The following is an 11,841-nucleotide window of genomic DNA, read 5'->3' on the forward strand; positions in this document are numbered from 1 at the left end:
ACAAGGTGGGAGTCGGAGTATATGTCACGGAGGTAGCTGGAAAACCTGTGTGTCTCTGTGTGGAGAAAGTGTGTGGCGGTACTGAAAGAGTATAATCTGAGACGACATTATGAAACGAAACACGCGGACAAAAACAAGAATATGGACATGGAACAAAGGCTACAAAAGGCAGAGGAATTAAAACGAGGCCTTTATATAAAGGAAATTTGTCTTTTGTGTCTGTTGAAAATTAAAGATTACTGACAGAGCCATAAGAAAATATTGCTTTATTTATCTGATCATATTGGAATATATTTGTTAGGTTTTCAGTAGGTTCAATTAGGTTCACTAGACTATATGCGTCATTTAAAAWWTTTTCAATGAACATTCGAACAGTCCGGCCCTCGGCTTGTAGCTAKATTTTTTATTTGGCCCTCCGTCCATTTGACTTTGACACCCCTGCCCTAGACGATGCTGCATTCAGACAGGCAGCCGCCACGACAGGTATCACTGAGTGATCGGATGCCCTTTGCACGTAACACCTATCTGCCTGTATCTTGACGTGTGTGACTCACAATCACCGGTGTGTGATTTTTGACACGTGAACGTGTGAGTTTGGTTTTAAATTTGTTTTTGAGTTTGAAAAGGGTGTGTTTTAACTCTTTAGTGGCCTGGAAATAAGGCTATACAGCTGCGGTGACAAACTAACCGATGGACCTAGACTAAACGTAGTAAACCTTTTTAAAGGCAAAGTGCAGTCAAAACCGTGATTTCCTGTGTTGTGTATATACGCTGAGTGTACAAAATATTAAGGACACCTTCGTAATATTGAGCTGCATCCCCCTCCCCTTTTGCCCTCAGAACAGCCTCAATTCGTCGGGGCATGGACTCTGCAATGTGTCGAAAGCGTTCCACAGGGATGCTGGCCCATGTTGACTCCAATGCTTCCCACAGTTGTGTCAAGTTGGCTGGATGTCCTTTGGGTGGTGGACCATTCTTTATACACAAGGAAAACTGTTGAGCGTGAAAAACCCAGCAGCGTTGCAGTATTTGACACAAACTGGTGCTCCTGGCACCTACATACATCCACTTCAAAGGCACTTAAATCTTTTGTCTTCCCCATTCACCCTCTGAATGGCACACATACACAATCCATGTCTTAGTTGTCTCAAGGCTTAAAATCCTTCTTTAACCTGTCTCCTCCCCTTCATTTACACTGATTGAAGTGGATTTAACAGGTGACATCAATACGAGATCATATCTTTCACCTGATTTACCTGGTCAGTCTGTCATGGAACGAGCAGGTTTCCTTAATGTTTTGTATACTCGGTGTATATTTCACATTATGAGGTTGGAATAATACTGTGAAATTGTGAAAATTATGATAATGACGTTTTAGTGTGAAGACCGCCTGAAATGTAAGTGTGTTTTGGTGGGAGGGAGTTTTGGCCTGCCTGGCGACATCACCAGGCGGTATAAGTTATTGGTAACACTTTACTTGACACCTATGTCATCACCTTATGACATGGTCATAACCTGTCATAATATGGTCAAAACACTGTCATGACACACATTTAGACCTGTTAGACCTGTTAGACATATTTAGACATATTGTATATCTGGCTACTTGTCAACAGTATGTTTATTTTATATTTTCTGAAATTGAACAAATTATCATGGTAATTGCGCACACAATGATGTCATACCTACACCTACTCCAATGCTCTGTCGCTGATGACTGGAATGAATGCTGGAGCAGATTTCAGGAGCAGGACAAAGCATGAGGAGCAAGCTCAACTGGCTTAAAGTGCATTGTCTTAGTCCAAGTAAAGTGACACAGGATGGTCATAATGCTTCATGACAGTGTCATAAAGTGTATTTTCTACAAGTGATTTAAAATATGACGAGAAAAAAACATGACTGTAAAGAATTCCTTGCAACATCAACAAAGGAATTAAAACTTCTTAAGACTAGGGGGCGACATTTTCACTTTTTGATGAATTGGTGCCTAAACTAAACAGCCTCGTACTCTGTCCTAGATCATATGATATGCATATTATTATTACTATTGGATAGAAAACACTCTGAAGTTTGTAAAACTGTTTGAATTACATCTGTGAGTTAAACCGAACTCATATGGCAGGCAAACTTCCAAACAGGAAGTGAAAATTCTGAAATGGGTCGCTGTGAAAGGCATCGCCTATTCAATTGCCTTATATTTATGGATCTGTATGCACTTCATACGCCTTCCACTAGATGTCAACAGGCAGTAGAACGTGGAATGAAGCGTCTAGCGTGATGTGGGACCGAATGAGAGCCTTTGGAGTGACAGGTCAGGAATATTGCTAGTTCTTGGCCACGCACACTACGCATGTGATGTCCTTGTCTGCAATGCGTTAGATAGACATGAAGAAATGCTCCGTCTGGGACGTTATTGGATATATATGAGAAAAACATCCTGAAGATTGATTCTCAACTGAGTTTGACCAGTTTATTCGATTTGTAATATCACTTTTTGAAGTTTTCGTTCATTAGCGTAAAGTTCTATGGACACGTGAACTACACATGCTAGCCAAAGTTGCTAATTCGACAGAAGTAATGGACATTATAAAACAAAAAAATGATTTATTGTGGAACTAGGATTCCTGGCACTGCATTCTGATGAAAGATCATCAAAGGTAAGGGAATATTTATGATGTAATTTCGTATTTCTGTTGACTCCAACATGGCGGAAAATGGCTGAGCGCTGTCTCAGATTATTGCATGCTGTGCTTTTTACTAAAGTTATTTTTTAAATCTAACACAGTGGTTGCATTAAGAACCAGTGTATCTTTAATTATATCTTAAACATGTATCTTTCATCAAAGTTTATGATGAGTATTTCTGTATTTCACGTTGCTATCTGTAATTACTTTCGCTATTTTGGAGCCATTTCTGAACATGGCGCCAATGTAAAACCACGATTTGTGGCTTTAAATATGCACATAATCGAACAAAACATAAATCTATTGTATAACATGATGTCATATGACTGTCATCTGATGAAATTGTTCAAAGGTTAGTGATTCATTTTATCTCTATTTGTGGGTTTTGTGAAAGCTATCTTTGCTGTGAAAAAATGGCTGTGTTTTTTGGGATATGGTGGTGAGCTAACATAAATATATGTTGTGTTTTCGCTGTAAAACATTTAAAAAATCGGACATGTTGGCTGGATTCACAAGATGTTTATCTTTCATTTGCTGTATTGGACTTGTGATTTCATGAAATTATATTATATCCCTGTGGCGCTAGGCTAGGCTATGCTAGTCAGCGTTTCTGATGACAGTTATCCCGGATCCGGGATGGGTGGTCCAGAGAGGTTTTAAGAAACAAACTTTCAAACGAAAGGACATTTCTTGGCAGGGAAAAAACACATTTGAATAAATGTGGTTTGACACTCTTATGTAGGTGTCATAACCAGCCATAAAATAACGGAATATATGCCACAACAGGTATAAATATATGGGTCATGACAGTGTTATGACCATATTATGACAAGTTAAATCAGCTGTTATGACATGGTTATGACCGTGTGTGTAGAATTGTAGTAAATGACCTTGAAAACGGAAAAATGTTCTCTTCGATGCCAAGAGGCGCGTTTTTAAAATGTTTCTTCCCAGGGCCCGAGATTTGGTTTGTCCGGCCATGCGCTGCCAAGGGTCGAGGGTCGTAGTGAAACGCTGTATACTTACTATTTTTTTTGTATCACTCGAGTTGTGTTCTGATTATGAGGGGATCCCTGATGAATTTGCTATCACCAAAGGGGTCCCTAGCCCCCCGAAACGTTTGAAAAGTTAATAGACAAATTGAGTTACAAACCTCTGCCAATAACAGCTAGTTTTCAGGTTACATATCCCTCCCATTAGGCTGGTCCAATTAGGCCCCTCACAGTTCACTCCCAGACAGTCCTAGAAAAATGTTTGCTGGACAAATTGCTCTTTGTTTCTTTTTGACCATTTGAATTGAAATAAAGAATATATAGCAGTTAGGTACTTAATTGTTACCCAGAAGTGATTTGATATTGATACACTGAACAAAAATATAAATGCAACATGCAACAATGTCAAAGGTTTTACTGAGTTACAGTTTATATAAGGAAATCAGTCAATTTAAATAAATAAATTAGTGCCTAATCTATGGATTTCACATAACTGGGAATACAGCTATACATCTGTTGGTCACCTTAAAAAAAAGTAGGGGTGTGGATCAGAAAACCATTCAAATTGCCATTGACAAAATGCAATTGTGTTTGTTGTCCGTAGCTTATGCCTGCCCATAGCATAACCCCACTGCCATCATGGGGCACTCTGTTCACAACGTTGACATCAGCAAACCACTCACTCACACGATGCAATACAGCTGTCTGCTATCTGCCAGGTACAGTTGAAACCGGGATTCATCCGTAAAGAGCACACTTCTCCAGCGTGCCATTGGCCATCGAAGGTGAGCATTTGCCCACTGAAGTTGGTTACGATGCCGAACTGCAGTCAGATCAAGACCATGGTGAGGACGACGATCATGCAGATGAGCTTCCCTGAGACGATTTCTGACAGTTTGTGCAGAAATTCTACGGTTGTGCAAACCCACAGTTTCATCAGCAGTTATCTGGGTGGCTGGTGAAGAAGCCGGATGTGGAGGTCCTGGACTGGCATAGTTACATGTGGTCTGTGGTTGTGAGGCCGGTTGGACGTACTGCCAAATTCTCTAAAACAACGTTGGAAGCAGTTTATGGAAGATAAACAAATAAAATTAACAATCAACTCGGGCAACAGCTCTGGTGGTTATTCCTGAAGTCAGCATGCCAATTGCACGCTCCCTCAAAACTTTAGACAACTGCGGCATTGTGTTGTTTGACAAAACTGCACATTTTAGAGTGACCTTTTATTGTCATCAGCACAAGGTGCACCTGTGTAATGATCATGCTGTTTAATGAGCTTCTTGATGTTCCACACCTGTCAGGTGGATGGATTATTTTGGCAAAGGAAAAAATCTCGCTAAAATGTGGGATATAAACAAATTTGTGCACAACATTTGAGAAAAATAAGCATTTTGTCCATATGGAAAATTTCATGGGTCTTTTATTTCAGCTTATGAAACATGGGACCAACACCTTACATGTTGCTTTTATATTTTTGTTCAGTATTAAAAAACGTCTGGATTGGGCCTTTTAAGTTTAGTGTGAACCACAAGCAACCGAGAGCATGCATTGAATTGCATGCAGTTCAGCATTCTGTAGAGTTGGTGGTATATTTTGCAACATCATAGCTTCCCTATTGAAATTATGTGGCAACCATAGCACACTACAAAAGCATACTATTTTATATACTAGCCAGTATAAAATAAATAAGGATCCCTTAACCTTGGGCATCCTACTGGGACATATTGAAATGTTTCTCTTACATCCAAGTATGTTAGTCCTCCCCTCTATATCATGCCTGGCTGGGTTTTTGTATACGCTGGTTTTCTGTTTTCCTCCTCGAGCTCTTCAGTAAACATATTGTGTAAGATCAACACGGGGCTGAAGCGGCGAGGTTTACTCTACCTCCCTATGAACAGGGAGGATGCTTATTGAGACAAACAGCAGCTGTATTTGGGTCCACCCTTCTCTGAAGAGAAGTGTGTGTGTGTGTGTGTGTGTGTGTGTGTGTGTCCCTCCCCCACTTCTCTGATTTATATGGCTCCAGTGAGTCACCTATGAAGGTATCTGATTGGACAAGGCTGTTGTTCAGCTGTCTGCCACCTCCCCTTCACCCCTCTCACACACACAAACCTTATTTATTACGGAGGCCCCCACCCGCCCCATCCTGCAATGCGATGACCTCTTCCATTTCTTTATCATCTTTGAAAATATTAGATCTCTGACATCCAGTTGCAGTCCTTGCTGACAGAGAGATGTTATGTGGAGGAACTCAGGATGTGGTTAGTTTGAGACGATCATGCATCAGGACATAATAATAGCCCAGTAACAACTTGTTCTGTCCCCATGCTAGTGTCCTTTCTGTGACCGAGTGGGACTGAAGTAGACAACCCTACCCAGTCAGGTGGTCCTGAACCCTGTGTGTGTGTGTGTGTGTGTGTGTGTGTGTGTGTGTGTGTGTGTGTGTGTGTGTGTGTGTGTGTGTGTGTGTGTGTGTGTGTGTGTGTGTGTGTGTGTGTGTGTGTGTGTGTGTGTGTGTGTGTGTGTGTGTGTGGGCGTGGGGGGGTGGGTCTGGTGTGTGCGTGTGCGTGCGTGAGAGAGAGAGAGAGCACAAAGAGAGCGCAGAGTGAGTGCAGAGTGAGTGCAGAGTGAGTGAGTTCAATACCAACAGGTGGTAGGAAATAACACCCAGGCCTGTGCCGCTGTGTGTGTGCAGGCCCAGAGTGCCACAGAGCAGGGCTGATGGTGTGATTGAAACCAGGGTCTGCTCTTGGCAGGTCACATGTTCTCATTCTAAAAGAGAGTCACAGGCACGCGCACAGACACACACACATTACCACTCTTCCCCTCTCCTGGCTCTGTCCCTTTGTTAACCTCAGGCTCTGCTCCTCCAGATAGCACAGTCTCTAACAGCTAAACCAATCAAGGCACTGTTCACTATCACTTCAGCCAATCAGGGCTGTGTTCACTGTAAAGTGGCCATGTCAATCTCTGCCCACTGCAGAGTAGCACCTCAGGGCTAAGTGTTTCACTAGGTGACAGTGACAGAAGGGCAGTGTGTGAATACTGATGTTATACAATGGAACGGATATGGACTGCGTTGTACAGAGCAATGTGCAGTGGTGTCGCACGTAGGCAGTTCTCAGACAGCCACATACTGTACATACATTCACATCTCTCTCACTAATACACAACCCTGTAAAAGTCCAAGGAATGTTATGTTTGAACCTCTGGAAATATTTAACGATATGAACAGATTTACGTTTCAAAATCCTTCAATTCTAAACCCTCTTTGCCAGTATCTTGTGGTGTGTCAGGTTTCAGTCCTCTGTCTCTCTGCGTGTGATTAAACTGCCTCCTGTGTGGTTCTCTGTAGTGAACCACATCAAGTTCTCATCCCCTCCCTCTCTCCTCCCTTGCTCACCCTTCTCTCTCTTTCTTTCTCTCTCTCTCTCTGTCTCCAGTGAACCATGGGAAGTTTCCTAAGCAGGAGGACTCGTATGCGTTCGAGGAGGACAGCAGCAGTGACAGTCTGTCTCCAGAGCAACACCACAGTGACGAGTCCCAGGGGTCCGCATGCCCCTCCTCTGAGGCCATGGGCAGCACCCCCTCCTCCTCCTCATCACCAGCCCTCACTAGCCCTAAACAGGTAATACTCCTCCTCCTCCTTACCTCTCTCCTTACCAGCCCCAAATAGGCCCATCGCCCTCTCATTTCCCCTCCATCACCCCTTCCCTCTTCTCCTCCTCCTCCTTCTTGATAATGTATCATAACATAAACTATCCTCCATGAGTTAACACACTATGAACAATAGGTGCACCAAAGTCTGCCCTATGCGTTCACAAACATACCCCAGTCAGTTATGCGGTAATGAGTCATTTCAAGCAGGGAGCTAGGTTAAGCCTGCCATCTTGTGGTGGCTGGGAGAACTACAGTGTCCTCCCCCTGGGTTCTCTCGTGACCGTTGGAACATGTGTGACTGCTCTTTGGCACGTGTCACATTCCTCTATGCCAGTGTGTCTGTCTCACACAGACACAGTATGCTGAAGGCTACTGCTTCCTGTGTTTTATCATCTCAGTGACTTCCTGCATTCTGCACCACTCTCCCCTCACTGTGTGGACAGAGATGATGACATCATTCCCAACGGTCACTGGAAGCTTCTGCCAGAAACCGTTTTTATTTTAAGTGTTTACCAAAAGTCAGCTTGGGCTTAGTACCCAATTCCTATTTTCTAATGATTTAATTTTCATGTTTGATATAAATCAATACATTTTCTTTGAATTCATCTTGTTGTTTTATGGTGGGCCAACCACTGAATGTAGTTGACATTTCCTGTATTCATGTCTTTCTACTGTCTGCATTTGTGTTCCAGGGGTGTCAGAACAGGGACCCGTCTGATCAGAGCAAGGAAGATGGCTTGTCTGCGGCTAACAATGGGCTGTCTGCCACCCCACCCATACCTGTCCCTGCCATAGTCAAGGTAGGAACAAACACGTTACTGTCGTACTGACCTCTTCATAGCCAAGACGACGCACCACATTAGAGAACTTCAGCTTGTATTGCGTATATTGTATGTTCTCACTATTTCTCCCATTGATTCTACAGTCCAAGACATCGGACAAGAACCGCCACAAGAAGCCCAAAGATGTGAAGCCCAAGGTGAAGAAGCTGAAGTACCACCAGTACATCCCTCCGGACCAGAAGCCCGAGAAGTCTCCCCCTCCCATGGACTCAGCCTACGCCAGGCTACTGCAGCAACAACAGCTCTTCCTACAGCTGCAGATCCTCAGCCAGCAAAAACACGCACACACACACTCCCAGCATACACACTCCCAACACACACAGGCCCATGCACATCAACGGCAGCCTAGTTTCAGCTACCAGCCCCTGCACCAGCCAGTCCAAGCCCAAAAGTGAGTACCCTAGATGGGGAGATGGTCTAACTCTAACCCCATGTCTCAGATCTGACCTTCAATGTACAAAATGTTGAATGTTCCATAATATTGTAATTTTTTATCTTTATCTCTCGAAAATCTAATGTTTTCCTATCTTTAGACAATCCAGTGAGCAGCTGACGGTGGGTAGCTCCAGTGTTACTACTAACATGATCAACAGTAGCTCCTCGTCTCCAGTTAAGACCACATACTCTGGTCAAACCAGCATCTCACCAGTCAAACCTGGTCCTCTGCCACCTAACCTGGATGACCTGAAGGTAGGTACTCTCTGTCCGTAAAGCGAGGGATATATTCTTTATTACGGGTTGGAAAAATAACTCATATACTGTAAGTGTAAGACTTTCAAAATGCAAGCATCTAATGTCTTTCCTCTACCCCTTTATCCGTCGCTATATCTCTCTCTCCCTCCATCTTACAGGTGTCAGAGCTCAGGCAGCAGCTTCGTATCCGGGGCATGCCCGTCTCAGGCACCAAGACAGCCCTCATCGAGAGACTCCGCCCCTTTAAGGACCCCACCTCAAGCCCCTCGCATTCAGGCTCCAATGACATCACCACGGTCACCTTCCCTGTCACCCCCACGGGGTCCCTGTCTTCCTACCAGTCCCCCTCCTCCTCCAGCGCACTCTCCCAGGGGGGATATTACCCTTACCCCAGCACCTCCTCCACCCCACCCATCTCCCCCGCTTCCTCAGACCTCTCCCGTAGCGGCTCGCTCCCAGACAGCTTCAGCGACGTGCCCATGTCCTCTCCTCCACAGTTTGGCCTCCAGCCGTCCCCGGCCCGGCTCAGCTCGGAAGAAGGCCTGGGAGGAGGGGGTCTGAGTGGGGCAGGACTACGGGGAGGGGAAGGTGGAGGGATGGAGGGTCTGGAGGCAGAGAAGGATAAGATGTTGGTGGAGAAACAAAAAGTGATCGAGGAGCTGACGTGGAAGCTGCACCAGGAACAGAGACAGGTGGGTAACTGCACTGTTCAATTCAATAAAATGTTATTGTCCTTAAAGGGCCATTCAAGGCTAAGCTTACCTACTGTTAACATCCTGTTTCACAATAGGTGGAGGAGCTCAAGATGCAGCTGCACAAGAGGAAGCGTTGCCATGGCGCCACACATGAGGGTGTCCCGGCTCCGTCCCAGCCCCACCACCTGCACCTCCAGCAATCCCCCTCGCTGATGGGGCAGCACTTCTTTGGAGTGACTGTCAAACAGGAGCCCATGTCCCTTTCCTCCAGCTGCCCCCTCTCCTCCCCCAAGCACCTGAAGAGTCCTCCAGGAAGCTGCATGGAGGGGATGGGCCACTGCGGTGCCCCCCTGACCAATATGGGAGGCCCTGGTGGGCAACGATGCCTGGACTCAGTCCCCTCCTCTGGAAGTCCCTCTGGCATGTCTGCCTTCCTCAGCCCCCAGTGCTCTCCTCAAGACTCGCCCATCACCAAGACCTCCAGCAGCTCCCAGCCTTCCTCCCCCAACAACCCCTACCTGTTGTCACCGCCGCTGGGCAGAGACGGGTGTAGCCACTCCCTCAACCAGACCAGCACCAGGCCTCGCAACATGCAGGTAGGCCTAAGGCAGAGCGCTTGTTATGAGTCTTTACAAGAGATAATGGTCTACATGTACTTTATATGTTGGGTCTAAAATGTTCTTTATATTGTGTCTGTTGTAACTCTGTTCACATGATTATTGATTGATAGCTTGGTGGTCATGATAATGATGTATTCCCTCCTAACAGATTCAGCAGAAGAATGGAGGACAGGCTGTGAACTGCTCCTATACCTCTGACCAGAGAGGCCTTCAGTCAGTGTTCCCCAACTCAGCCGACAACGGCCTGAACCACAGGGTCAACACTAAGGCTAAGAAGCCAAACATGCAGCAGAAGGCAAGAGCTATTATTCTGTCTAAACTTGGTCTGTAGCGGTTGAACATGGTTGTGTCACATGACTGGGTATCCACCATCACATTCACTTAACCATTTTTCTGCTTTCCATTCATTTGTTGCTTCTCTCTAAAACTTCCGTCATGAGGTTCATGGTACTACTCTTCACAACTTAACGGTTCTGATTCAAGCAGATCTCTCCAATGAGCTAGCTAGCTCATTTCACAAGAACTCCACAGCCCAAACTTTTTTTTTAAGCATCTTGTTTTTATCAGGATGCATAGAGGTTTTCTTACATATAAGTTACCACACTATACTAAAATTCCAGCTCCATTTTCTTATCAGTAATACAACTTTTTCGCCTATTTTTTCATATAGATGGCAATATTGCCCTCTCCCCGGCACGTTGGCCAAAAGTGCCCGGTCTCAACCCCGGCCTTCTGTAGCTCAGATTCAACTGCATTCGACTCTAGACAGCCCCCTTGCTATGAGGATGCAGTCAAGCAGGTAAACTAAATGATACACCAAACTCTGCTCCTGATCATGGCCGGCCAACTCAATTTGTTTCGTTGTTGTAACCTCTGTGGTGTCGCTTCGATTCCCGCTTTCTCTCTAACTTCCTTCCTTCTCTCTCTCTCTCTCCCACCTGCGTTGCACCTCTTTGTTCATCCATCCATTGCTTTATCCATCCCACACTTTGCACCCTTGACCAAGTTTGACTGGGTTTCTTCAGAGCTGACTGCTTTGTGGTTGTGTTATTGAGTTGTGGTTGTGTTATTTTGAGTTGTGGTTGTGTTATTGATTTGTGGTTGTGTTATTTTGAGTTGTGGTTGTGTTATTGAGTTGTGGTTGTGTTATTTTGAGTTGTGGTTGCCCCAAGTGCCTTATAGAACATTATACAAGTATATCAATATCATAATGTTAAAATCTTCATCATGAAACATTATCATTGATAGCATTAAAAATCCCCAACATGGTGCTAAAACTGGGGACATGTTTTTCAGATTAGTATTTTTTTACAAGGTGTTGATAAAGTATGAATGTATTGTAAGTCTGTTAATCACATTCTTATTATTTTTTTAGCAACTGACTAGGAGTCAGCAGATGGATGAGCTTRTGGATGTGCTCATAGAGAGTGGAGGTGGGTGAACTGACTCAGAATCAGTCTCAAATGTGTGTGATGTATACAATGTGTAGTCTTACAAATTGGGTAGCGATATAGCTGTCAGTGCATGTTGTTGCCATGGTTATGGATGAGCAATGGCTTTGTAACTGCAAGCAATTTAGTTTCGATCCCCTACATAAGGTACTAGTCAGTTTGCCTCCCTACATACCATCCATCACCGCTTAGTTAAGTAACTCC

General features: G+C 44.5%; 1 protein-coding gene across 4 annotated transcripts in view; it reads left to right on the forward strand.

Moving 5' to 3' along the window:
- Nucleotides 1-11,841, forward strand: part of myocd (myocardin) — a 32,425-nt gene that overhangs the window by 16,696 nt on the left and 3,888 nt on the right. For 2 of the 4 annotated variants that reach the window (XM_023993275.2, XM_023993277.2), the window contains exons 3-11: nucleotides 7,120-7,304; nucleotides 8,029-8,136; nucleotides 8,262-8,569; nucleotides 8,712-8,868; nucleotides 9,030-9,563; nucleotides 9,662-10,162; nucleotides 10,335-10,481; nucleotides 10,857-10,985; nucleotides 11,562-11,619. In XM_023993275.2, coding sequence (XP_023849043.1) covers nucleotides 7,120-7,304; nucleotides 8,029-8,136; nucleotides 8,262-8,569; nucleotides 8,712-8,868; nucleotides 9,030-9,563; nucleotides 9,662-10,162; nucleotides 10,335-10,481; nucleotides 10,857-10,985; nucleotides 11,562-11,619 — 2,127 coding nt within the window. The remainder of the gene's footprint in view (nucleotides 1-7,119; nucleotides 7,305-8,028; nucleotides 8,137-8,261; nucleotides 8,570-8,711; nucleotides 8,869-9,029; nucleotides 9,564-9,661; nucleotides 10,163-10,334; nucleotides 10,482-10,856; nucleotides 10,986-11,561; nucleotides 11,620-11,841) is intronic. The other 2 variants (XM_070444915.1, XM_070444916.1) reach the window with 1 other exon arrangement.

Source organism: Salvelinus sp. IW2-2015, linkage group LG8, assembly GCF_002910315.2.
Source record: "Salvelinus sp. IW2-2015 linkage group LG8, ASM291031v2, whole genome shotgun sequence".
Classification (NCBI taxonomy): Eukaryota; Metazoa; Chordata; class Actinopteri; order Salmoniformes; family Salmonidae; genus Salvelinus; species Salvelinus sp. IW2-2015.